The 20,300-nt window shown below is 35.7% G+C and overlaps 2 protein-coding genes across 2 annotated transcripts in view; one reads left to right on the forward strand and one right to left on the reverse strand.

Moving 5' to 3' along the window:
* Window positions 1-3,801: 3,801 nt before the first annotated feature.
* LOC110028681 (putative germin-like protein 2-1) lies at window positions 3,802-10,939 on the reverse strand. The gene is made up of 3 exons (XM_020730629.1): window positions 10,875-10,939; window positions 4,436-4,560; window positions 3,802-4,352 (listed from the first exon to the last, which is right to left on the reverse strand). Exons 2-3 carry the CDS (start codon window positions 4,554-4,556, stop codon window positions 3,802-3,804), a joined length of 672 nt encoding a protein of 223 aa, XP_020586288.1. The 5' UTR covers window positions 4,557-4,560; window positions 10,875-10,939.
* Window positions 10,940-13,836: 2,897 nt separating this feature from the next.
* LOC110028707 (peroxisome biogenesis protein 6) overlaps window positions 13,837-20,300 on the forward strand; it is a 20,045-nt gene continuing 13,581 nt past the window's right edge. The window contains 1 exon segment of the mRNA XM_020730673.1: window positions 13,837-14,358. Coding sequence (XP_020586332.1) covers window positions 14,104-14,358 — 255 coding nt within the window. The 5' untranslated portion in view covers window positions 13,837-14,103.

Genomic DNA, 20,300 nt, shown 5'->3' on the forward strand with positions numbered 1-20,300 from the left:
TATATATATATATATGAATGATCTAATATGTGATGAAAATAGATAATCTTGGACTTTGGGTGATGATAATGATAATGATAATAATGCCTTGAATTAGCCCTCCATAAATTTGAAGGATTCTCTAACAAAGAATAAAAATTAGGTAATCTTATAAAAATTATGTTCATAGCTAATGTAGCTCGTCAAAAGTTAGTCATGAATATTCAAGAGTGATCTCACAATAAACTAAGAATTTTTTTATGCTTCCATTTTTTGGTGATGTTTTCATTGGCCCGACAGGATAATTCTCCCTCTCTAAAGATAGTTGGGATGATTCCAACTAAGGGTGTGCACTGTTTGGATAAATCCAAAAAATCGATCCGAACCTAACCGATTTATTGATTTGGTTCAATTCTTAAAATATTGGTTTGGTATTTCGCTTTAAAATTTTTATAGTTTGGTTTATGGTTCAATTTAAAGCAAAAAAATCAAACCAACTGAAAATCGGTCTATATACACGGAAGTTCGGTTTCGGTTCGGCAGAAGGCGCAAACAAAATGTATAAAGAATATTTTTACTTAAAGATGATGAAAAAATAATATTTTTGGCTAATTTAAATTTTAAATTTCTGTATTTTAGAACCAAACCGATCAAATTGAATTCATTTTGGCTGGTTGGTTCTCATAAAAAAATTATTTGGATTGGTTATTTGGATCTTTGATTTTGGTTCATTATGGTTGCAAAATTTCCGAACCGATCCGGCCGAACTGCCAAATACACACCCCTCATTCCAACAATGTGTATTGAGTTTGCTCAAACGGGCTTGCTTGACTCCTCCATTGGCACTTTTCCCTGTCGTTGAGTGTTCACTTTGACCGCAACAAACTCCTTCAACTTTCTGGTGCAGATTAATTCTTCCACTAGATTTCTAAGATGTCGACATTCTTCGGTATCATGGTCGTGGTTCTGATGATACTGACAGTTTTTGTTGGGGTTCCGAAGGGAAACTCTGATTCTCGTCTGTGGTGGCTTCTTAAGATACTCCTTGTTTTGGATGGCCTCAACCAATTCAGCCATCAAGACCTTAAGTCGGGCCCTACCTTGCATTCCACGGTATATGTGTGGTCACTCATAATATCGAGCATGGACCCTCAAATCGTTGTTCCTTCTTCATTCATCTCTATGTTTATGTTTGTCCTCATTCTTTGCGAGACCAAAATGTTCTTAGTTGCTCCTCGCCTTTCACGTTTTGCTGTAGGCAGCCCTTTTCTTCAAACGCTGATCGGATGTGTCTGTTTTTTGTTCGGAGGTACCATTGACATACTCCCTGATAGTGATTTATTTTTTTGCCATTTCCAGCAAATCAGCCAACAATTTGGGCTCACACAAACATAAATCGAATTTAAAGCAAGCTCCTTTCACTCCCTGAGTTAGGGCAATTTACACGATGACTAGGCACAAGTTTTGGAATTCTAACATTTTCTTCTGGAAATGGGTGATTCAAAAATGAAGGCTTTCATTCTCACCTTGCTTAACCTGTAGCAGGGCCTGAAATTTCTTCTTACACTTTTGGTTCCTGGCGAATTGAGCCACAATCACTTTCTTGAACTTAGCAAAAGAGGACACGCCTTGATGTTAGGTTATTGAACCGTCTGAGGGTCGTCTCCTTCAGAGTCGTTAAAACCAAATGATCCTTCACGGTGTCTATTATCAACAACATTTTGATCGTTGATTTAAACAAACCATGTGATTGGTCAAATCATTATTTCCTTTATAAGAGTCCAAATGTTGAGGACGTAAATTTTTTGGTGGTTTATCTTCCTGAATCTGTCGAGAGAATGGATTTCTGGCACTGGAGGTGTCTCATATTGCATCGACTGGTACCTCTCCACTATTGCGGACCCAACATCCTCATGTTAAAATTTTTATGCTCGTTGATTGTTGGGATTACTCTCCAACCACTTGGAACTAATGGCTTCTCTTGAGGTTGCTCCCCGCGAAGTTGAGTTCCGCAAGACTCTTCTGTCAGGACCCGGAGGAAGTTATTATCTCACTTTTTTTGTGATTGCTTCTTGGAGATCATTAAAACAACCAAACATCTGATATTGTAACTTCTACATTTTGTTGTTAATTTTGTTGTTGTATGAACTCTCGAGTAGATTCCATGGTTACCGTGTCTTTTTGGTTAGTCCCGTCTGCTTGTAGTGCTCTATTTCTTATCCATGCATGGCATGTCCATGTTCACCGCATCACCTTTTAGGAGGTTGAATCCTAAATTGTCGTACTGGCATGTCCCAAAAGTTTAGGGTATGAAAAAAGATAAGAAAAGTGAAAAAAAGAAAATAAGACACATGACCAATGAGAAATTTATGGAGAAGAGTTTGTGACCTTTTTTCATAAAATAACCCCTATTTATAATCATAGGTGACTTGAGTATACAATTAGAATATTAACCTCTTTATACAAGCCCAAATTATAATATCATGATATTAAATCCCATCAACACCCAATATAAATCATAACATAATAATATAAATGCTCAATAATATAAGGATTGACAATATAACTAGGGCATTTCTTATATTTTTCCTAACTATGGGTTGATAATATAACCACCTCTATAATATAAATAAGTGAATAGAAATATATGGTCAATTGACTTTTACTTCTAACTGCTTGTTGCCTAGTTTTTGATCGATTATGTCGATCAGATGACTTGACCGGTTGTATAGGTTTGACGGGATCATTGGTCGTTTAGACAAGTGATCTAGGCTAACCGATCATTTGATAGCCCTTTGCATGGAATTCCGATCCAAAATAGTGGAGTCTAGTTGAACTGCTTGATCTCTTTAGAATTTGTGCTGATATTTTTTTTGTATACACCATTAGTACTCTAGATGTCACCAAAGGTTTGGACTTGTCTACAACATAAAAAATTATGTCGGATGATTGGATGAAAAAAATAAAATATAAAATATTCACACACTAAAATAGACAAATATTTAAATTTCTCTGAAACTTGAGAACTATAAGGAGAAAATTTGACTGAATGCAAGATTATTGACAACCAACAAAAATCCTAATTCATAAGATGTCACACAATTGCCTACTATTGGAGCATCTAATTTCATTTGATTCCAAATGTCATAAATATATAAAATCAGATCATATTCTTTGATTTTAGATGAATATTTCACATGGTTCAAATCAATCTTTTGACCTAAGAAAATGCCAACCAATCCACTCCAGACCAAATTGATGTGGGACTAGTACCAGAGTTGAATTCATATAGATGATCGTTTGTGGATGATGTCACAATCAATACTAAATAGGCAAACCAATATAATTAAGATTTCGTTTGAGAAGGCGATAAAATTTAGTTCATTAGAGTGAACGCCGACTCAAGAAAAAAATTTTGTTTGATGAATTGGCAGCGGGAGTTTGGGAGGCAAACATCTCCTAAAGTTCTTTCATAACAAGGACAAATTTCATCATTTCAGACCGCTGTTGTCTTCTTCTAATTTAGCGAAAGCGGCATGTAATAAAAATTTGTTGAATGGTAAAGCTACTTCAAACGAAGCCTAAATTGTCATTTTACTTGTAATCAAAAAAATAAAAAACACATTTCGTATATATAAACCGTAGAAATGAATCATTATTTAAACAAATACAAAAACACACACAACCAAAATAACAAGCACAGAAATATAGCAACGCAACATCATGAAAGCAAACGAATCAACCGTGCATGTAACATGGCCATTTATTATAAATTTAGACGAGTACTACGTCTCAGTTAACTAATTCATAATTTAATTCCAATTAATTATTGACGGCGGAGAACTTGGCCTGGAGCATTCGGACAATGTTCTCATCAAGCTGGAACGCCTTCTCCAAAACAATAGGAATGATAGACGGATTCGATCCGAAGGCAGCGTTTGCCACCCTCACCACACCAGGATTCTGGCTGCTCAATGCGGCCAGAGCCACCGCATTATTCTTCCCGATATTGATCTGAAAGTGGACGAGACCTTGAGGGAAGACATACATTTCGCCCTCATGAATTATTTTAGTGAAGAGCTTGTAGTCCGGGTTGGAGGTGACAAAGCCAACAATGAGCTCGCCCTTCAGCACCGTAAGTATCTCGCTCGCCCTCGGATGAGTGTGCGGTGGGTTAACTCCATAAGGCGCAAAGTCTATACGAGCCATGGAGTTGCCGAGAGTGTTCGCCCCAGGGAATTGCTGCACAAAAGCCGGCGTCACCACCGATCCCAACTGGTTTGTCGTGTTTCCGGCTCGAGCCAACCCTGCATAGAAGAAATCGTCTGCGGTGACCAAGCTCGGGTTCTTGCACAAGTTCCCGTTCACAAATGCTGCAAAGAAACATTGCAAAAATTTTAAATTAAAAAAAAAAAATCAGGATACAAATATACTGTCTATATAAAGTATTTCTTACAAGTAGATGAATTGTCGGCAACGCAGAAGTCCTGCAGAATGCCTGGGTCTGTAGCTATCGTGTGATACGAGGCCAAGGAGAGGATGGCTAGTAGGAGGGAGAGGATGGCATTAGAAGCCATCGATGGTTAGTTCTGCGTATCTAATCTTGTTGCTACTTGTGATTCATTTGGTTTATAAGATGTAAGTATATATAGATGGCTAGAACGTACTGATAAAACTTGAAGTGTTCTCTCGTTTCCAGCCATGCATTGAAACGTGGTTTTAGAGGAGGTCAACCATTAGGGTTACTTAATTGTGATTTACTTGAAAGTTAAAAATTTTCTTTTAATTAAATTACGTTCTAACGGGGCTGTAATTAAAGAACTGAACGATGGATATATACGACAAAGTAGGGTTGGTGGGGGATATATTAGTGAAAGGAAGAGTATGCATAGATATTAATTTGTTATAAGACTGGCGTATTTTTAATGTGATACGATATGCAAACAGTTGTTGAGCACCGCGGGCTGCAACTAATAACTGGAAGCTTTGTGAGGCTTATAGTTACTTAATTGCAGTTGATTGGTTAATTTTCTTGCAAGAAATAGACTTTGGACTCAGTCAATCAAATGTTTTTTTCTCTAGCTAATTTATAATAATATTGATCTCATTAAGAAAATTTAAAATGATGGCAGAAGGAAGCTTCTTCATTAGGGACACCCTACTGAAAATTTCTATATAAGCAAAAAATATGAAAATTCTATTGAAAATGATTAAGAACTTTGATTTCAATAAACTTGTAATAAAATTGATTTATGTTATTTGTGATACCGTCGTAAGGTTTCCCCTTAGGGGTTAAATCTGAGTCGGTGAGGTGATGGGGGATGTGAGTTGCATATGGGTCCGATGAAGGCTGCACACAGTTCACCCAATCGAAACTTCTTCAGAATGGCTTTAAGAAATGAGTCTTCTCCTCCAAAGATGGCAGGAACTTAGTTGCATTCATTAAGTACGACCATGCATGGTTTCTTTATGATATTATAAGCTTGCTTTCTTTCATGAATAGTTGATTTTGTCATATCACTATTGGTAAGGGCCTCTTAACCGCTCCCACTCGTAAGCTCATTCTATCTCCCTTACTACAAGTTCCAAACATTTCTCATAATATGCTTGCCGTTCATCAACTTACCAAACTTAAAACAAGTTCCATTACATTTGACAATTTTTGTTTTGTCGTCAACGACCCGATGAGCAACAAAGTTCTCCACCAAGGTCCATGTCTTCAAGATCCTTACCCTGTTAAATCTCCACTACAATCAACTTCAAATTCAGCAGCTCTTCTCAGCTCACTTTCCAACACTATGCTTTGGCACACACGCCTTGGACATCCGTCTCCATCTACTCCACCTGCATTCCTCCAGAAATTCAGCTCTCATAAAATCAAATCTCTTTCGTTTCATTTTTCAGCATTTTGTCACCTCCCAAAAGAGCTCTTTGGGGTGGTGGGCAGCCCAGAACTTAAATATTGTTTTTCGGCCCTACACCTAACCGATGCGGGACTTTTTGTCCGTGACATTCTCCTCCACCCAATCACGTGACGCTCTCGTCACAGATCGACTCCACTAAGGGTCCCACTGGACCATGAAAAGTCCACACACCTAGCAGACAATAATCTGGTATGATACCGCTTGTCACCTCCCAAAATAGCTCTTCGGGGTAGTGGGCAGCCCATGATATAAATACTACTTTTCGGCCCTACACTTAGTCGATGTGGGACTTTTTGTCTGTGACAATGTGCTCTTGCTAAGAGTCACATATTACTTTCTACACCTTTTAGTTCTAAAATATTTGATGTTTTTTATTTACTTCTTTGTGATGTATGGGTCCCTTCCCCAATTTTGTCAAATCAAAGTTATAAATATTATCTTGCATTAGTTGATGATTTCTCCCGTTACTGGTGGACATTTCCTATGAAACTTAAATCTGAAGTTTCTTCTATAATTCAACATTTTAAAAACTTTGTTGTAACTTAATTTACCGCTAAGATTAAATCAATTCGTACTGATGGTGGTGCTGAATTTATAAATTATACCTTACAAAAAATCTTTGTACTCAATGATATACATCATTGAATTAATTGTCCCTATACACCAAATCAATATAATGTTGTCGAACGTAAACATATGCAACTCATAGAGATGGTTCCTACACTTATGCTTAATGCTCATCTTCCCTCTCATTTGTGGGTTGATACCTTATTAACAGCTACCTATCATATTAATCGTCTTCTGTCCAAAACTACAAATATTATTTCTCCCTTCAAATACTCTACAGGAAGCCTCCCTCTTATACTCATCTTAAGACTTTTGGATGTTTGTGTTATCCTCGACTCCTACCATATTCATTTCATAAACTTTCCGCCAAATTTATTTCTTGCATTTTTCTTGGCTATGCACAAAACTATAAAAGATACAAATGACTTGATGCTTCTTTGGTTATATATATATCTCCAAAAATGTGATTTTTCACAAATATATCGTTACATATATGTCTAATTCTACTATCCAAAACATTAATAACACACCTAACCATGTTCGGCCACTACTTTTGTTTATAGCTAACCAACCGCCACTCTTCACCTCTTCTTCCTCCATACATCATACCTCTCAAATACTTCTTCAACCAAGTCCACCTTTTGTACAACTGACCGAAAGTCCTTTGCTTCCTACTACAACTACTAATGTCACTAATTCGTCTTCCTTTGCATCTCCTATTTGTCACACTATGCTATCTTCACTCTTCATAACCCTTTAATAGAATTTGAACCTTCTTGTTGTACTCAAGCCATCAAACAAGAACATTGGTGGAAAGCCATGTCACTTGAGTTTCAAGCATTGCAAACTCAATGTACTTGGGAACTTGTACCTTCCCACACCTAATATGAACATTTTAGGTTGTAAATGGATCTATAAAATCAAATTAAATTCAGGCGGCTAGCTAGCTGGCTATAAAGCACATTTGGTTGCACAAGGGTTCAATAAAGAACAATGATTGGACTCTACTGAAACATTTAGTCCAATTGCCTAGTTTCTAACTATTTGTGTCTTTCTTACAATTGTCATCATAAATTGTCGGGTAATGTAAAAACCCGGTTCACTAAAGTTTTATTAGCTTCTTAATTAAGAATCTCACCTACCGCTCATCTACCTTTCCACCTACCGCTGACCTACCTCCCACCTACCGCTCTCTTGGTTTCTATAAATAGCCTCTTATGACTTGTCATAGGTCATGCTAAGGGCCAAGCCAAGCAAGGCCAAGCTAAGCAAGGCCAAGCTAAGTCCTTTTGAGAGCTAAGAGAAAGAGAGGAAGAGAGAGAGAAAGAGGAAGCGAGAGAAAAAATAGAGATTTTCTTGTAAATGTCGAGGCGCTCGACACTGTAATTCCTTGAAGAAATAAAATCTTTTGCAGCTCTGAGGATGTAGGCAAATTTGCCGAACCACGTAAATATGTGTGTCGCTCTGATATTTTTCTGCGTGTAATTTTATACGTTCCATTTTTCGCTTTATTGTCGTTGTTTTTCACAACAACTCATATCGGAGCTTTGGTTCGAATATAAGGAAGAGCAATAGACGGAGACGAAGTGATGAAATCAGAGATCGAGAAGTTCAATGACAGATTTTATTTATTAGATGATGCAAATAGAGGACTATCTCTATGAGAATAAACTTCATCTTCCGTTACTGGAAAGCGACCAGAAAAGATGGATGAGATAGAATGTAATATGTTGGATCGACAGGTTTTGGGGGTTATTCGACTAACTCTGTCGATATTTGTTGCCCCCAACGTCATTAGGAGAGGATGACTGCGGATCTCATGGCGGCTTTCTTAGGTATGTATGAAAAGCCATCGACGAATAACAAAGTGCATCTGATGAAAAAGTTATTCAACTTGAAGATGAAGAAATGTGTGTTTGTTGCTCAAAGTCTAAATGATTTCAACAATATCACAAATCAATTGTCGTCTGTTGAAATTGATTTTGATGATGAGATATGTGCATTGATATTGTTGGCTTCATTGTCAAATAACTGAGAAGCCATGAGGATGACAATTAGTAGTTCTGCAGGTAAAACTAAGCTGAAATATGAAGATATTTATGATTTGATTTTTGTTGAGGAGGTGCGCATGAAGGATTCTAGCGATGCCTCGTGTTCGAGTTCGACACTGATTGTTGATTGCAGAGGGAGATCACAAGACATGAACTCAAACAAAGTAAAATCAAAATCAAAGTCTGGTCAGCGAGCAACTTGTTGGAATTGTGGCAAGACTGACCACATAAAAAAAAGAATTGCAGAAATCCTAAGAAGAAGGAGAATGATGGTGCTAATGTTGTATTCGAAGAAATACATGATGCGTTATTGCTGGCAGTTCACAGTTCTTTTGATGACTAGATATTGGATTTAGAGACTTCTTTCCATACATCTTCCCGTCGGGAGTTAATGTGAAATTATGAAGGTACATCTGACTGATGGAAAAGTTCTGAATGTAGTGGGGATGAGAGACGTTGATATTGCACTCCCTAACAAGAGCAAGTGGACTTTGCAAAAGGTATACATGTTCATGAGTTGAAGAAAAACCTCATCTCTGTTGGACAGCTCAATGAGGGTGGTCATTCGGTAGTGTTCTCAAATAGCATCTGGAAGGTTACCAAATGAGTATTAGTACTAGATTGGGGTAAGAAAACTGACAAACTATATATGACTACAGATTTACTTAGCCGAGGACACATGAGTCAGAGATGCATTATGGGAAAACAAATAAAGATCAATTTTCTGAAAAGTGGGAGAGCGCCAAAGACAGAAAAATCAGACCTTGTACAGACAAATGGTGGAGAACCACAAAGTTATGAAGAAATCTTGCAAGTTGAGAATTTGAGCAAGTGGGAGCTGACCAAGAAAGCGGAGACGGATTCCCTGTCGGGGAATCAGAATTGGGAGCTAGCAGAACTTTCACAAAGGAAGAAGACATTGCACAACAAGTGAGTGTACCGGGTGAAGACTGTGTTTGGTGACAGTAAGAGGTACAAGGCTAGACTTGTTGAATAGAGCTTTCAGCAGGGGCAGGATATTGCTCATGTAGTGGGATTTATAAATGGATACAAAGTAACCCAGTAAAGAGCTTGGTGGTACAAGACTACGTTGACGGTAATATGTCAGCTAAGGGTGTTACTCATGAGAAGCTGAAGTTGTGCTCAATTCGAAGAAATACATGATGCGTTATTGCTGGCAGTTCACAGTTCTTTTGATGACTAGATATTGGATTTAGAGACTTCTTTCCATACATCTTCCCGTCGGGAGTTAATGTGAAATTATGAAGGTACATCTGACTGATGGAAAAGTTCTGAATGTAGTGGGGATGAGAGACGTTGATATTGCACTCCCTAACAAGAGCAAGTGGACTTTGCAAAAGGTATACATGTTCATGAGTTGAAGAAAAACCTCATCTCTGTTGGACAGCTCAATGAGGGTGGTCATTCGGTAGTGTTCTCAAATAGCATCTGGAAGGTTACCAAATGAGTATTAGTACTAGATTGGGGTAAGAAAACTGACAAACTATATATGACTACAGATTTACTTAGCCGAGGACACATGAGTCAGAGATGCATTATGGGAAAACAAATAAAGATCAATTTTCTGAAAAGTGGGAGAGCGCCAAAGACAGAAAAATCAGACCTTGTACAGACAAATGGTGGAGAACCACAAAGTTATGAAGAAATCTTGCAAGTTGAGAATTTGAGCAAGTGGGAGCTGACCAAGAAAGCGGAGACGGATTCCCTGTCGGGGAATCAGAATTGGGAGCTAGCAGAACTTTCACAAAGGAAGAAGACATTGCACAACAAGTGAGTGTACCGGGTGAAGACTGTGTTTGGTGACAGTAAGAGGTACAAGGCTAGACTTGTTGAATAGAGCTTTCAGCAGGGGCAGGATATTGCTCATGTAGTGGGATTTATAAATGGATACAAAGTAACCCAGTAAAGAGCTTGGTGGTACAAGACTACGTTGACGGTAATATGTCAGCTAAGGGTGTTACTCATGAGAAGCTGAAGTTGTGCTCAACTTCAGCTGGTCTTCTGGCATGAAGATAGGGGCTTCAAGTTGCAGAGGCGGAGGATATCATGTTTGAGGAAAATGTCGGTACAACTAGTAGATGTTGCAGCCAGTAGGTGATGCAATCAGTTTCCTAGTGTCCAAGTGGGGAGAATTGTTGGGTAATGTGGAGACCCGGTCCACCGAGATTTAATTAGCTTCTTAATTAAGAATCCCACCTCCCACTCACCTACCTTCCCACCTACCGCTCACCTACCTCCCATCTATCGTTCTCTTGGTTTCTATAAATAGTCTCTTATGGCTTGTCATAAGCCATGTCAATGGCCAAGCCATGCAAGGCCAAGCCAAGTCCTCTTGAGAGCTAAGAGAAAGAGGGGAAACGTGAAAAGTGAGAGAGAGGAAGGGAGAGAAGAAAATAAATATTTTCTTGTAAACGTCGAGGCACTCGACGGTGTAATTCCTCGAAGAAATAAAATCCTCTACAGCTCCGTGGACGTAGGCAAATTTGTTGAACCACGTAAATCTGTGTGTCGCTCTGGTGTTTTTCTGCGCGCAATTTTACTCGTTCTATTTTTTTGCTTTATTGTCGTAGTTTTTCACAACACAAATAAATGGAGTATTCTTCAGCTTGGTGTTTCTAATGCCTTTGTGCATGTCTGCCTAGATGAATCAGTTTATATGAAACAACCTATTGGATTTGTGGATACTACTCATCCAAGTCATGTATGCAAGCTGCACAAGGCGCTATATGGATTGAAACAAGCACCACGCCAATGATTTGCCACTTTGACTACCTATCTTCAATTACTTGGATTTGAACTTTCAAAGCTGATGCCTCCTTGTTGTTATTTCAAAATACTAGCATTGTCATTAACAATTTTGTTTATTTCAATGATATCCTTATGTCCGGTAACAATGATAATGTTATTCAAGACATTGTTGCCAAACTTGCAACTCACTTTAAAATGAGAAATCTTGGTTCTATACATAATTTTTTGAGAATCCATGTTCAACACACATCTTAAGCGCTGCATTTGAACCAATCTTGATATGCTCACGAGCTCCTAAATCGGGCCGGTATGCTTGATTGTAAATCCGTTTTTACTCCACTCCCTACAAAATTCACTACCCCAATATATCAGTCTCCTCCCTAAGAGCAACCTTCATTCTATCGACACTTGGTGGGGTCTTTGCAATATCTTACGTTGATCGGGCCTGACATTGCATATATTGTAAATAAACAATGCCAATCTATGCATCAACCCCATAACAATCATTTTCAACCATTTAAATGGTTATTGCGATATATTAAGGGTGCACTATCTTCTTAATTACCCATTTATGCCTCTCCTCTAAATCTACAATCCTTTTCTGATTCAGATTAGACAAGAGATTCCTCAGATCGAAAAGCTGTCACTGGATATTGCTCTTTGCTTGGTAAAATCCTTATTTCCTGGCGTGTTAAAAAGCAGTCTATTGTAGCTCTTTCTTCCACGGAAGCTGAATACCGAGCTCTTATTATTACTGCAACTGATATTATGCGGTTAAGACGTCTCCTTCGTGAATTTGGTATTTTCGTATCCGCACCTACACCACTATTTTGTGACAATATATCTGCCTTAGCTCCCTCAAATAATACAATATTTCATTCTAAGACTAAGCATATTGCTACTGACTTTCATTTCATTCGAGATTGCATCAAATCAAATGATATTATTATTCACCACATCAACTCCCAATATCAGATAACATTTATCTTCACCAAATCACTTCCTGTCTCTCGGTTCTAATATCTTTGCAACTAGGCTTACAATCCAAGATTGGCCTATCAACTTGCGGAGAGGTGATAAGTCTCTAGATGGTGCTGGTATGGATCATGGATGAGAGGGCATACCCACATAATTGATCTCCACTCTCCATTGCTCTGAAACGGCTGCTCCTCACTCATAACATCAATTGGTGATATTCTTTCACTTCTCTGTAATTGTTTCTGCAAGTGTTCCCTTTTGGTAATGGTCAACAAGCCTATCTATTTCAAAGTGCAACAGACACTGTATTTCGTGTTCGGTTAAAGCAATAAGTATAGCATTTATTTTTCTATCTCCTTCCTCTCCTTGATTTCTCTATTGTTGCAGTTCTTCACATACCACTCAATTGCAATATATTTACATATGTAACACCTAAACACCTCCTACACACATACCACATTCCCCATATGTATTTTACTTCTTAAAAGTTAAAATTATGATATTTTTTTTATGGATATGAAAGATTTACGTGGTATATATATATATATATAAATTTAGATGTTAGATATATAAACTCGCAGGAATTGAACGGAATATACAAAATTTCATTATTTTAAAAATATCGTTGCACTAAAATCACATCCCTCTATACATGCATCATGAAAATTATTATTTATTTTAAATAAGCGTGCATTAACGATATTTTAATGTAATTATAAAATTCAAATATTAAATAAATATGTAAAAATAAAACTTGTAATATGCATTTAAATCACTCAAAAAAAATATTCATATGAAAAAAAAATTTTGGTTTGCTTGAGTTTGTGCAGGTTCGATGTATGTTTATTCATCGTGAATTTAACCAATATGTTAATTGGACTGCCAAAAGAGATTTGGATTCTCGTGAGCTAAATTTTTCTATTACTATCCATTGAAGCATTCTCGATTGATTAAAGGGGATTTTTTTAAATATTCTTTATATTCATATTAATAATTTTTCTAATGTGTTTTCTTAGATCAGTTTTATTCGTAGTTAATGAATGTTAGATTTTTATTTATTTTTTTAGTAAGTTATTTGTATGGAAATTTTAATAGAATTATTAGCCACATATTTGTAATTATTTTTTTGATGAAATAATTTTTTTTAAAAAATAATTCACCAAAAAAGAATTTTTTTTTTCATATTCGATTTCACGCTATAGAGAAAAAGACAGGTCGGTAAGATACCATCTCAACAAATGAAAAAAAAATGTTACATCAGGACACCGCACGTAGAGTTATGTGCGGAGTCCAATGAAATTACGTCACACACGTGAATGTGAGAAAAAAAAAATCGGTCCGATAATACAGAGAAATATTGCTCCCGTGTTATTATAGTGTTATTGTGTGTTATTAAAGTGTTATTTATGTGTTATTGTGTTATGAGAAAACACAATAATACATGAATAATATACAATAACACTTGAATAATACAAGAGGAATATTTATTATGTGTGTGTGAGGACCCCAGATGCATTCGGAATATAGGGGAGCCACAAAGTGGATCCATCACAAAATGACACGTGCACAAACACATGGACGCAGTATTTTCCGGCCTCTTGATACACTTCGTCTTTTGGTCTTCGTTGGCCAAAGTTTAATCTGAGCAGTTACACAACACCGCCTCAGCCGTAGCCTGAGATGTTCGTCTGCCGCTTCTATTTTGGTTGTTTCTCGTCCTCCCGTGTTTCAGTTATGCACCTGCACCTCCCTCCCCAACTACCCATTCCTGTGAAACCCTAATTCGTTGCTCTTGATGTTGGGATTGATCGCATCATCGGGGCATCGGAGTGAAAATGGTGGAAAGGAGGAAACCTCTTATATTGTCCTCTACAAGAGATATTATTGATTCTGTACTCTCTTCGGCGAAGTCGGGTACTGAAGGGAATGATGGAAGGGCAGCCGATTGGAAGCTCCCGCTGCGCCTGCCGGCCGGGATTCTCAGGTTCTCCGGCGATGGCACTGGAGGAAGTGAGCTTCACGAGAGCTCGCATCTGGTGGGGTTATCTTCCTCGGTGCTTAGAAAACTCTCGGTGACCACTGGTTCACTGGTAAGTATTTTTTATCCGTGGTGGGGGAAACTTGTTGTGGAAGAGAAGAAGGGAATTATTTTTTTTATTCTGAGTTTCTCGTTGATATTAGGGTACTGTTCTTTAGAAATTTGCCTGCAATTCTTTGTTAGAAGTTGGTTTTCTTCTTGGACTACCTGCTAATTTCAAAGAAGTTTAATTGGCACTTTGTTCGTTGTAGGGGTTTAGTTCTCCATGAAATTAAATTTTTTGTTTTCTTCTGACTATCATACGTTATGCTTTTTATGCCCAAGTTTTCTGTAAACTTTGTTATGGTATGTTGGATTTGCTGATTTCCTAACCATGAAGAAGTGTGGCGGTGAAATGGAGGATATTTGGGCGGTTGGAGTTGGGAGATGATAAAATTGAATTAGTTACTAGGTTCCTTAATGTGGAGTCAACATCTGCGATATTCACCTATGGCCTACTGTAAATTCAAGGGACTACATTGTCGAAGCACATGAAGAGCTGAACCTTCCTTTTCTGATCCTGGCATCAATAATTGTCCAAGTAGTGTTGTTACGTATTTGACCTATATGAATTCGAGTCTGATGTTGGCACACTGAAATCTTTTCATTGGCTTTGAATTTTTTAATTTTATCAGCAAAATGAAGAATACACCGTAAGATACGTTTAGCTTCAAATCCCAGCAGTTGGGTCAGGGATAATGGACCTAATGGTTATGACATTTCCTTGAGATTTTTTATTTTTTATTTTTGGTTTCATTCAGACATATAAGAAATGGGCGTAATATAACCATTTTTCACTTTCATGCAAGCTGGATCAATTTCAATCAATTTTAGCCAGCTTAATTGTGTTTCTAGTTTTTTGAGCCACATGTCTACAATGTCATACTAAAGTAGAAGGTCTCTTGGAGAATGAAAAGGTGTGTGAAGAGAGCTTTGTGGGGGCTGATGTTCGTTGAGGACTCGGAGGCATTTATGTTGTATAAATTTTAAGATGACAATGGTGGTTAGGATCTTATGGAAATTGTGGTGATAAGGGGTTTTTTCAAGTGAGGATTAAGGGAAAGGTTGTCTTGTAGGAGGAGAAGAATTGTTGAGATTATGAGTGGTCCCGCATCATGGCAATAACTCGGAGAAAGCATTGATGGGCCAAGGAAATTTATGATAGATGATATAATATTTTGTTGTTGTAAGGCCTATTCGGTTGTCTGCGTGTAAGTTAGGTGATGATTAACAAAACAATCATAAACTAGTATTTTGGTAATGTGTAAGGCTAAAAACAATTGTTGATGATCATCGAAGAGGAGTTAAGAGGATATGACAGAGAAATGAGAAAATAATAGAGTGATCTAAAGCATACTTATTTTGGGTTTCAAGCCCTCTCTTAGCTTAGTGTGGCTTTCCTCCTTAAGTGAGTATGAGTCCAGTTTAGTTTGATGGGATCATTAAAGCATATAAAATTCATTTTGCCACTTAGCCATTGCTTAAACCTAAACTAAACAAGCTTGTAGAGCTGAGATGTACGCTTTGCTGATCATCCATCATTGTCAAATTGAGAGTATATAAATATATAACCATTTTAAATCTTTGTTGCATCCCCATGAAAGTATCAAAACTTTTGAAAAAGGGATTATAATTGGGACTGAAAAGATACTACTCAATCATGAAGGATGTCTTAAGGTTTTAGGACTCCAAATGCAACTAGGATGCGGCAGAATGTAAATCACACAAAAAATTATGATTCCTAGACTAAAGATAGCTAAATGCACAAAATTTTCTTTCCTCAGGTATAAATGGATAATACATGCAAGCTGAACCAAAATGATAATGCAATAATCAATTATAACTAGGAATTAAAAGTACTACTGAATCATGAAGGATGTTTTGAGGATTTTAGATTCCTAATGCAACTAAGTTGTTGCAATGAATGTAAATTACACAAAAAATTATGATTCCTAGACCAAAGATAACTAACTGCACAAAATTTACTTTCCTTAGGTGTAAATGGATGATACATGTAAGTTGAACCAAAATGACTGTGCAATAATTGATTAAACTTGAATGAAACACTGAAAATTTGGAACCATGAAAAATCAATAAGCAAGCAAATATTTTTCCAGCAATAAAACTTAGTTGTGATAAACTTGACTAATATCAAGACTCTTGCAAGATTAATAATAAATATTTGAGGAAAATAAACAACTTGAGAAAAAGAGGTCACTGAGGTGAAGAAAATGCAAGTCTCGTGTGTTATATTAAAATATATTTTCCCTAAAGTTATCTTCCATACTTGTACAGCACTTGAAACGCAATAGTGAAAATCAGATTATGAATTTCTTGGAAAAAAATATAATAAATTATATGGCTCAAATTTTTAAAATTGTCATTCCTAGGTTAGAAGATAAGATTTACAGCTCGCAAAATATCCAATTTTTGGTTTAAGTCTCGGTTTTTGGTAAATGCTGCCCCGAAATTGGAACCTTCAAATTTGAAATAATGATCTCATAACCAACCATGGAAAACTCGTCCATGTATCTTCCTAAGGCTATTGCAATTAAATAAAATTAGAAAAAATAAAAGATTGCATGTGTTGAAATCGAGTAGGCACACCTCTTGATCTTTTATTCAATGGTAGAATGGGTCACAATTCTAGCATGAGTTAATTTGAACCAATAGTTGACTCCTGAGGTATGGTGGACCTGAAAAATCCGATGCATAGCTCCACACTAGGGTAAAAACAATGCATCTTATCTTACCTTTATACATAAATGAACCTTTTAAAAACTTGTGATTTGAATCAAACCAAAGCTATGCCAAGCTATGCAATGAACCTAGCACTAGGAATCAAATTAATAGGGAACATATTATATCGCATAAGCAATCATGATACATGTCCACGCAATCTGACATTGAAAATTAAAAAATAAAAATAGAATTGCGACTATTTAAATGTTTTTGATGAGTATCAACTTGTAATATTTGTCAGCTTGTACAAATTCGACTCTAATGAATTTTATAATTGGTATTCATAATATAAATTTTGCACTTTTTGCAAAATAATTGATGAATAGTCACACATAGATTAGTAACACCAATGCACATGGTATCTTTTAAAAACACTATTATTGCTGGAAATAATTTCATTGTCTTAAATAGCTTCAAGATAAAAAAATTGTAGAAATGTAAGACAAAATGTTGGATGTGAATTCACATGGCACATGTGAAAAGAAGAATAAAATCGAAAGAATTTACTGTTGTTTCATTATATAAGATCAAATTAGACAAATTAAAGATTGACGGCACCAAAATTTTAGAATTTCTAATTTGCAAATTTTAATTCCAATATGTTGCAAATTTAAATGTTTGTGCCTTTCTTTTATTTATTTTCTCAAATATTCATAAAAGAATCCTTTTTGAAATAAAATGCGTCATTATTTCATCATCCGTCTTAAATGTCTTTATATTAGTATAAAGCTTATAATTATAATAGTTGGTAGTTAATTTTCTATGAGTCTTATTATGTAAGTTATATATCAATTGTGCGACTGATTGTACAAATGCACAAGCCTTGGCTCAATAAAAAGCAACCTGCCATAATTATATCAAATGGAGTCATGCTTGTGGATCTATTGATTGATGAGTTGTATGCATACTCAGCCATATAAAATATCAAAACTCGACTGATTGTGTGCATTTTATGCAACAGTGTAATAAATCATCAAACTATTCACTATCATGGTTGTCCATTCATTTATAAGTGATATTCATTTGAAAATTTAAGTTTTCTTCCTATCTTTTTCTTAAAAAAAACTTTTAGAAAGAACTCATGAATCTTATTTCTCTGTTTTAGGTAATTCATGTAATTTAACTAGTGCTCTAAATATTTTTTTGCAAAGTTAGATGCATTAATTATTTTATGACATTGCATGAAATGTGTTTTTTGAGAGAAATGATATATTTTTATGCAAGTATAATTATGCTTTCTTAGAGTTCGTAGTAACATAATCCATATTCACATCTTCTAGCTTCTATAAAATTAACAAATGTCTATAATGCCCAATGCTTTTTCTTCCCTTTAGCTGTTTACTGTGAAACAATCTCTGCCATATTTTTTTAAACTATGCTTGTAATATCCATTTTCCATTATTGATATTGTTTTATTTCTTTCAAAATGCCCAACAATATCGCTAATTGTAATTCTAAAATCACTAAGAGTCTGTTCTGTATGCACGGTATGAACATGACACAGATACGACACAACATGGATACGGGATATATTTATTATTGAAAATATAGGATATGAATACGTGTTGGACACGCCATTATAATAAAAAAGCATTAAAATATATATAAAAATTAAATAAACAAAATATTTAAAATTATAAAAAGAAAAATATTAGAAATTTAATAACATGAACTTTAAAAACACGTTTTCATTTAAATAAAAACATAAAAAATAAATATAAATAAAAAATAAAAGCAAAATTGATCCCCATTGACCTTTAAGATTTTTATAAATAATTATTAGTATATGACATACAAAAAGTAAGCTTATATTATCTTGTATTACATCAAGAATTAAGTTTTCTTAATCAATTATTGATTAAATGAAATTAAATGATCATAGGTTTTTTTTGCTCTGAATTTTTTATGTATTTTAATATCTAACACCTATATTTTGATTTTTTACATTATGCCACTCAAATATTTCATATCACATCTAATATTCTATTCTTTTAAGTTTTAACATGTGAAATATAACTTTTCATATTTATGTAAGGCGGCGTATATGTAAAAATTTAACATTAGGTGCTAGATACATAAATACATACAAATTGAGTGGTATATATGTAAATCTTCATAAAATTTGACCTTAAAAATATATATTTTTTAAATTTTGTTTTAAAAATATTTTAAGATGTTTTTAATTTATTAATTTATGATACATGAATCCGACACCATGTCCTACTCATGCCCTGTGCATGTTCTTTTTTTAATATTATTTAAATTGGACAATTCTATGCCATATCGAAGCCATGTTCGTGTTCGATACGTGTCTGGTACTGCACGGGTTCTTTATTAGAAGTCTCTATGCATCATAGAGTCAGTTTGGGGTGTGAAGTTGTGTTGAAGAAATCAACTTCTTTGAAAGCCACGAAGTGAATTATAAATATATATGTATTTTTTCGAAAAGATTAGAAAATAATTTTCTTATAACCACCGTACCTGAACATGATAGGTTGAAAAACAGTTTACTGTCATATAAATTTATAGAAAACAGTTCATTCAGGCTTCGCTCAAGCTCCATTTGGTTACCCTGAACGCCAACGCGTAGATTTGTTTTCGTTTGGTAAACCGCCGTCTCCCGATGCCTCTCAAAAATACTTCGCCGCAACGTCAATTTTTTACCCTTTTAAAACACAGTAGAAGATGCTTGTTCAGCCATGTGACTTTTAATGGAGCTTTGACGAATGACAAAGCTCCTTAAAACGAAGCCTGAATAGAACTGTGGTAGCAGTTTGAAACACAAAACACAAACAAAAAGCTGTCCCAAACTGACCCCAAGTCTCTCAAAGATGAATCATGAATGAAAGAAGAGTGCCTTCAATTGAATAATGATCTTTAAGAATATTTTCATTGTGCTCAATATACCTTCGTGTATGCTTTTTCGCTGATGATATCCTTCTTGTGGATAAGACTGGAAAAGAGTCTAGGGAAAACTTGAATTATGATGGTCTACAATAGAGTCTAAGGGTCTTTTTGGGGCAGCAACAACTTATCAATAATCTGCTGATAATCAGCTGATCAACAGTTGATTCAGATAAGCTGGTTTGTTGTTTGGTTTGTGCATTTGATAAACATCTGATTTGTAGTTGTTTCTGGATAAATGACCATTCTGCCCCTGTGCAGTAGTGCTTTTTGCTACAGAATTATCATATATATATATATATATATATA

The sequence above is a fragment of the Phalaenopsis equestris genome, unplaced genomic scaffold (assembly GCF_001263595.1).
Source record: "Phalaenopsis equestris unplaced genomic scaffold, ASM126359v1 Scaffold000522, whole genome shotgun sequence".
Taxonomy (NCBI): domain Eukaryota; kingdom Viridiplantae; phylum Streptophyta; class Magnoliopsida; order Asparagales; family Orchidaceae; genus Phalaenopsis; species Phalaenopsis equestris.